This window comes from Juglans microcarpa x Juglans regia, chromosome 2S (genome assembly GCF_004785595.1).
Source record: "Juglans microcarpa x Juglans regia isolate MS1-56 chromosome 2S, Jm3101_v1.0, whole genome shotgun sequence".
In the NCBI taxonomy this organism is placed as follows: domain Eukaryota; kingdom Viridiplantae; phylum Streptophyta; class Magnoliopsida; order Fagales; family Juglandaceae; genus Juglans; species Juglans microcarpa x Juglans regia.
In genome coordinates this window covers 16451652-16460169 of record NC_054597.1, presented here as the reverse complement: position 1 = coordinate 16460169, position 8518 = coordinate 16451652, and the positions used below count along the sequence as shown (strand labels likewise).

At 33.7% G+C, this 8518-nt stretch overlaps 1 protein-coding gene across 1 annotated transcript; it reads right to left on the bottom strand.

Moving 5' to 3' along the window:
- Nucleotides 1-1227: 1227 nt before the first annotated feature.
- LOC121251807 (ethylene-responsive transcription factor ERF010-like) lies at nucleotides 1228-2126 on the bottom strand. Its single transcript, XM_041151172.1, has one exon. The coding sequence runs from the start codon at nucleotides 1926-1928 to the stop codon at nucleotides 1416-1418; it is 513 nt and encodes a 170-aa protein (XP_041007106.1). The 5' UTR covers nucleotides 1929-2126; the 3' UTR covers nucleotides 1228-1415.
- Nucleotides 2127-8518: the final 6392 nt, after the last annotated feature.

Sequence of the window (8518 nt, the reverse complement as noted above, 5' to 3'; positions counted from 1 at the left end):
ATAAGGAAAATCGGCTGCAGTGGATTGACTAGGCAAACTCACTCAAACCAAGTTCTATATAACAAGTTTCAATTAAGCCTTAGCCGTTTCGATGATTGATGATGATGCTACTACTATGATTTGGAATCATTATTTCTAGAATTTAATGGTAAAAGAAAGTTTTTTTTTTTTTTTTTTTTTTCACTTTGAAATGGATAATATGCATAAAAAGTACGGGATATTTGAGTCATTTCACATTATCTTGACAAATGAATGCGAAAATGTATCATGTTACTTTAGAAATTAAAAATAAATAAAAAGAAAAAAAAATTCTGATAAGTATTTGGAATGGAAAATTCTGAACGCTGAGTTTACTCAAAATCATCCTTAAATCAATAAAATATAGAGGTTAGTGAGTATCCACCGATAAAACAAACCCTCCCAACAGTTTTTGGACAGATGAACGTCCTTCTATATAGCAAAAGGGATATTATAGATCTGCAACCCCACAGTTTCCTATGGTGAAAGAATCTTGTTAAAAAATTTGATAATATCTCAAAAGCAGGTATTAGCCGCTAATTAGGGAGTAATCCTCTTGTCCTCTAATGGAAAAGGCATAGAAAACATGGATTAACAGCCAAATCAGTCTAGTCAAACAACCTTTTCATCGGAACTGGGATCTGGGTGTAACCAACACTCTTTAAGCAAGCCAAGCAGCTTGCTAATTTCCCATTCTTAAAAAAAGTACATATTTTTTGGTCATTTTCACAGCCATCTACATATATAATACTATCTGAGAGATGACTAAGAAAGAAATAAACCCCACCGACCATAAGTTGCAGGGCATCATCATATAACCAGCTCTCTCTCTCTCTCTCTCTCTCTCTCTCTCTCTGTGGGGTACCCCACACAGATCACAATCAGCTACATTGCAGAAGCAGAAATACCTAACTCTTTAAAAATCTTTATCTCTTTTAGTACTTGTCAACTTTAGTGGTTAGCAGCAATTAGCATGGCTCTTTGCACCCAACTGCTGTCTATGCAGTGTAGTGGAGGTCACTCCTGTTTTGCCTCCCCTCACTCAAACACATACACACTCCTACTTTTACCTTCTTCTTCCCAAGTATCCATTTTTTTGAACTTTCCTAATTCCCACCAACAAGTTCTATCTCACTCAAACTCCATTCATAAACTACAGAAAAAGACCCCAAAAATAAAATAAATAAAAAACTCCAAACATGCTAATAATTAAGATGGTAAAGGTAATATACATTTCCCACTCTTTTACAAAGGCCAAAATTTCATTTGATTAGAAAATAATAATACTAACAAAAGTTAAAGGAAAAGAAAATAAAAGCCAAGACAAAATGTACAGAGAAGTACTGAGTACTAACATAGCAGAGGCCTTCACATAAGGAAGAGATGGACTTTCTCCTCTAGTTCCTCTCCCAATCCCCGTCCGAATCATCCGGGTCGGGCACCTTATTCAAGTCGACTCGTTCCACAAACCCACCACAAGAATTAAACTCGTTCGTCGCATCCGCCGCCGCCGCCGCCGCCGCCGATGCATGCTGATGATGAAGACGATGATGCAGAGCCGTCTCGAGCGCGTCGACTTGCGCTCCCACCTCGGTCGCCTTCTTCCTTATGGAAGCCGCAGACAGGTCACCGCTCCTTAGCGCTTCACCGGGGGCCAAGAACTCTGGGAAATTGAGGCGAGCGGAGGGTCCCCTGAGATAAAATACGGCGGTGTCGTAGGCTCGAGCGGCAGCGACGGGGGTGGAGTAGGAGCCTAGCCAGATCCTGGAGCGCTTATTGGGCTCCCTAATCTCGGCCACCCACTTGCCCCACTTCCTCATCCTTATCCCCTTGTACCGTTTCTCGCACATCTCGACAACCCCTCTCTTCCTCCTCGCCTCCCCTCTTTCTCCTCCAACACCACCTTCCATCTCTGCAACTCTCCTCCGAAGCACCTCTGTCTTTCTACCAAAATCGACTTGTGAATTATAGAGGGAGAAGGTGAATCTTCATGAAAATATAAAAACTAAACGAGTAAAAGACACGGCAGTGCCATTTATTGAGAAGGACCGAACGAAAGAGAGGAGGTTTTATTTCATGCGACGGAGGTTGTCATCTGGGTAAGCCTCCACGTTGTTTTAATTCTTCCAAAGGGTAAAAAACAAAATAAATTAAAGAGGGTCCAAAATTCACCGACAAATGCTCCGTGCCCTTTTCTTATTATTGTTTTTTTAAGAGCGAGTAATCTTATACAGACTCGTAAAATATGTAAGCGTCGTGCAGTTATTTAAAAAAAAAAATTTATTATTAAAAATTTAATTTTTTTTATATAAATTTTATATTTATTTATTTTTTTAAAATAATTATACAACGCTTGTATACTCATGACTACAACTATCATTACTCATATAGTTATTCTATTCTCAACTCAATAGTAGAGCATATCATTTAGGTCATTTAAATGATGATATTTGATTGATAAGATTTAAATTTTAAATTTTATCTTTTAAATTATATTATGTCATATAATCATTATATTAAATGTGCTTGAGAATAGATTTTTTTTTTTATAAATATACTTTTTAAATTTTGAATGCTGTAAATTAAATATTATTCAGTAGTATAACATTATAGATGGACACCGAAGACTTCGTTGTATAATAATAATAATTATTATTATAATTTAATAGATCACATTAATATTTAAATTTTATTGAGAAGAATTTGACATGTGGAAAAAAAGGAATTTGGTTTTTGATATTTTATTGTAAAACAAAAAAAGAATAACAAACTATCCATCTGATGAAGTTTGTTTTTGGGCTCTATTTGGCTACGAGAAGGGGAGAAAAGATTATTTTTTCCCCTTCTATATATTTTTGTAAAAAGAAACAACATAAACTTCAAATAGAAAATTTCATTTTATTATAATAAAAAAAAATTATATTCTCAAATCAGTATGTAAAATATATATAATAAATTATTTACATGACATAATTTAATTTAAAAAATAATAATTTTAAAATTTAAATTTTATAAATTAAATTTTATAATTTAAATGATATTGATGGCCGTATGCTTTATACACCCACTTAAAAATAAAATAATTCTATTATAATTTATGTCATCCCAACTATATATAACCTTATAAAAATCTACGGATATTAAAAAACTTTTAAAAAAAATCTATTTATCATATTTTTATCATTATTATCTCTACATACCTTAGACATTAATGATTATATATAAATAATAAATAATTTTCACTCATTTAAAAAGACAATGAAGTAATGAAAGGATGATTAAAAGAAAAAATAATAAATAAAATTACTCAAACAAAATGTCGAAGAAAAAAATATATAACACATCCATCAGCCTATGTCACTTTGAAATGATCAAAAGAGAAAGTGGTGGGTAGCAATTGGTCGGTGGATGGATTCCGTTAGGAATTGACTTTCCCTCTACGCGCGCAATTACCGATCGATTTGAGGGATATATATAGAAAATAAAAACTCTTTTTATCTATCACTATTTATTATTCTACACCTTATATCTTATAAAAAATACTTTCATATCTTATGAAAAAAAAATTATAAATATAAAATATGAAAATAAATAATAACTAATATCAAACATTCAATTTGTTTGTGGCCTATTATACATTTAGTCAAGCTCGGAAGCCTTAATTTCTTCTTTTATAATCATAATAAATTTTACTTAGGGGGTAGAGACGGCCTAATTAAGCTCGAAAATACATGTCTTTTACGTAGAAAGAGAGGTTGAAAGTTTTTTTTTTCTTTTGTCTTTTCATCCATTTATAAGTTAAAATTTTAGGTTTAAAATCATCCCTTTGAGCGGAGTAGTTTGGATTCAGAGATAATTTGAGATGAGCTGAGATGGTTTGTAAATAGTAAAATAAAAGTTAAATTATTTACTATATATATTTTGTATGAAAATTTGAGAAAGTTGTTTTGAGATTTGAAAAAATTGAATTATTTATTATAATTTGTGTATAAATTTAAAAAAAATTATAATTATGAAATGAGATGAATTGAGGTGGATTTGTAATGCAAACGAGGCCTGTCAACTTCTGATTTCAACACAATGCAAAAGAAATATAATCATAGAAAAGTATGAATATTAAATTAAAATTTTTTTTTATGGGATCCACATTTTTATAAAAAAATTTGTACAAAATTTATATATTTGAGACTTAGTATCTAAAAGCACCCGCTAGACAACAAAAATGTTAATATGAATTGATCAGTTGGTGGCCGCAGATTCCGCATTTTATGAACAGGGAGCTGGTAGTACTTAATTATTGTGAATTTGGATTTATAAAAAATAATGTCTTTAGGGATATAGCTAGGCCAGCTTTTGAGCATATATATATATATATATATATATATATATATATTCTAACAACAAATTAATTTATGTTGTTTTTCATGAGTAGATCGATCACATTGCATGCAGGATCGAAACAGTCATGAAGAGTGGAATATATACAGATCAAAGCCATACGTGGAGATTGTGATGATCGCTAGCTTCTTGTTTTTCATGAGAAAATATTATAAATTCACCACAGATTATGCATGGACATTCACTTGCTGATCTACGCGCGTTGCATGAAGTTGGGGAGCAAAACAAACGAAAGAACATCATGGTAGTACTGTTGTGTTGTGTATATATATATATATATATATATGTATAAATACTACAAGAAAAATGAATTTTTGTGATTAATTTATTGTAATTAAAAGACTATTCGTAATCAAAATTTGTTATAAATAATTATTTCGTTAGAATTAACTGATTACAAAAATTTATTTTTCTTATAATAAAAATATATGCATGCATGTAGCTAGTATGTGGCGATTAAGAGTACTCCCAACGCTAACAAGAAAGGCATGCATGCAAGAGTACTTAAATGGTTACATACGTACGTACAATTCAATCATGAAGATCTCAGACCGTACGTGCATCTAATTGGCATCCTTCAGGAAAGGAGTACGTACTGGGTCGATGCATGTTTAATGATGATGATCAAGAGCTTGTTTGAAGCACAGCTTAATTATTATGAAGAGCTCAACAAGACAACATGACTTCTTCCACCAGGAAATGATTATAAATTTGGCCGGAATCGAAAAGTGTTTTATATCATTTTATTTTATCATTATAATTTTTTTAAATTTTTATATAAAATATAATAAATAATTTAATTATTTTAAAATTTTAAATTTAATTTTTTCAAATCTTAAAATAATAATAATATTATTAAAAAATAATATTTTATTTAACTTTTATATTTTATCTAAAATAATCTCTGAATTCAAACCGTTGATGTACCAAGTGAGCAGTCTTTGGGGGCAGCTAATTAATTACTGGACTTTATTAAATCAATATATATGTATGAGAGAGAGAGAGAGAGAGATGCACCGAATGATGAGGCGACAAGCTAGTAGCTAGGCTAATTTTAGAGGCCTTGTGACTGCAAAGAAGTCATAGATACGCGTGGAAAATTTAGGATGGAAGCCATGAGCTTATATAGATACATTAATTTTAAGATAGTTTGAGAGAGAGAGAGAGACAGAGAGAGGGGGGAAAGGGTGCATGCATGCATGGTGGTCCGATTAATGAATTAAAGTCAATCTTTAGGTGAGTACGTACTTGGAATTCCTTGTGGTTTGATTCTCATCTTCTGCATAACGTCAATGCTTTGCATACTCAAACATTGAATGAATCGACAGACACGGCGCTTAAGGACATATAGGGTTGTGGATATTTTTGTTGCTGGGGGCAACAGATTTGGTCAGATTATTCTGGAAACATTAGACTTTTAATTTTGTAAGTTTTTCTGTCCGAACTTAGCGGCCAAGTTAAAAAGAAAAATAAAATGTACATGCGATATTACACTTTTAATGTTGTTGATCGAAACAATATTTATTTTAGATTTAAATAGTGTGTCTTATCTTTTTTCAAGTTTTTGGAAACAAATGTAAAAACAATCTAAAAGATCAATGTGTTGGCAGAAGACAATATACCCTTGATGAAATAGAAAGTGGTATTAATGGCACAACACGTACAAGTCATCACGTTAATGGACAAGTCCGCGGCTACCTAGCCAAACGACAATAGTACCTTTTGTCTACTAGCACCATGTTGTAAGAACAATAAAGACTCATTTTCTTACTTTTTGGGTTGGAAGGGTACTCTACTTTAGTACGAGTTTTGTTACTTATCATCCTTACACATTATATATTATATTTTAAAAAAAAAATTTTAACCTTTTATTTTTTTATTCTTTTTAAATTTATTGAATTCTTCAACTTATCATCTATATACCATACATTTGATAAGAGAAAAAATAAAATAAAAAAAATAAAAAATATATAGTATGTGATGTGTAAAGATGATGAATAAAATTTTTCCTTTATTACATGCGTGAACAAAAAAAGGTAAGCTTTAAAGAGTGTAGTTCAGTCAAAACTACCACTACTACAACTAGCACCAGCATATTGCGCCCTCCAAAGACCACCACCAAGGTTGAGGGAGGAGCCCTACCTCTTCCATTCTTCCCCTTCTCACCGCCAATACCCTTCATTCTAGTCAATCCACCCTTTTTTATAACCATTTTCCTACATTTTTTGGTATTTTATTAAAAAATGCTACTTAATCCCTTCAATATTACTGTTTAAAGTTACTGCTTAAATATTTTATTTTATTTTTAATTTTAGTTAGTGATTAAAGAAGTGATTATTAGTATTTTGTATATACTTTTTTAATTTCTTCTTAATGATTAAGGATGTTAAAAAATATTTACAAAAAAATGATAAAAAAAAAAATCAAATTACACATTTGTGCCAGCAGTATGCCAGAAATAAGTAGTGGGAGGGCCGCTAGCACCACCTATTTTATTTTTTACTTTTGTAGAGAACTTTGTACTTTCATCTAGTTCCAATCGACAACGGCCCCCGGCTGCCCTACCCAACACTTGCCCCAGTGACTTCTCTCTCTCTCTGTTTTCAGCAAGGCAATCACTGCCTTCAAATGGTCAAGGTGTAAGCCACACGCATGTGGACCTCATCAGCCCCTTGCTAACCGAAGTTTACACAACCCTTTGATCCCAAACGCCTTACACGCACTTGTCTTACATGATCTACCCAGCTTGGTCGCGTCCCTAACCAGCTGCATGGCATGGCACCCACCATGCACGCATCATCACCCGATCTCCCACTAGAAAAATACGCTACCCCACTCTCTCTCCCCCAAAACATCTCGCCTCTATATAATACGATCAGCAGCCAACCTATGATGTTGCTCGACCTCTCTTTTATTTTTTATTTGTAGGTGCTTAAAGTTAATCTACCATGTCTCTTTGACGTCTAGCGCTAGCTCACTTTCCAGCTTTTGAGATTTCAAGAAGTGATTTTTGTCCACCTACTCTATCCAACAGTGCAGAGGACGTGGGATTTTCAAACAATGTCTTGACATAGTCAAACACAATGTATACCTTCCCGTTACAGTGTCTTGACATAGTCAAACACAATGTACATCTTCCCGTTACGGATTTTACCTGCACTAGATATTTCAGAGACCGTTAACGCGTTTTCTTTAATAAGTAATTATACTCTTAGGCCACTTAAGTATCCAACACCACACACCAGCTAAGCTGGCTTTTCTTTTATATTTTATTTTTCAGAACGATTCGATTACTCCTTACATTTTCCACATTCTTCCTGAATCTTCCATTCGAATTTCTCCTCCCACATTCTCCCTCTACACTTCCTTCTCTGCTCTCCCCCTCCCTGCCGAAGCCCATCCAAATAACACATGGACCTTTTTCTTGCTTGACTTAAGATGCCAAAAACAAGCAATAGTTACAAATGAAAAACAACGATTTCCTTTCATTGTTGTGCAGGGTTTCTCATAACAGTTGATCCTTTAAAGAAGTTTTTATTCCCATTAAAAAAAAAAAAAAGCAGCAAGATGAGAATTTCGCACCATATAGTCACCCAAAGAACACATCTTTCATGAACTACAACCAACTCTTCTTCATCGGACTCTCTCTTTCATTCATTCAAAGATCTAGAGGAAGAGATCAGATATTCTCACCAATGGTGGCTATCTCCAAGGCTTCATTGTTGATGACTCTCATGGTCGCTATTCTCTCATTGGTCGGTACCGCTCAAGCCCAAACAGTTGAAGCCCCGACGCCTAGCCCCACCTCCACTACCCTCTCCACCTCCCCGTTCTTGGGGTGGGCTTTACTCTGCTCTGTCGTGGCTCTTGTCTTCTCTCTCTCTCGAGGCACGTCATTCTCTTTGTGGATTGTTTCATGGCGTGGATGGATCGTATAGGGTGGATTGGGATTTAATGCTTTAGAGTTTGTTGTTTTACATTTTTAGGGATGAGAGTAGCTCTTTTGGAGTTACCTTCAAAGTTTACACCTTTCGGAGAAAATAATCCATACACAGAAGCCCAAAAGAGGGGAAAGCCACAAAACACAGAGAAGCTTCTTTTC

Bases quoted from the DNA above. Each gene is read 5' to 3' on its own strand.
- LOC121251807 (XM_041151172.1), bottom strand. From the start codon at position 1,928: ATGGAAGGTGGTGTTGGAGGAGAAAGAGGGGAGGCGAGGAGGAAGAGA.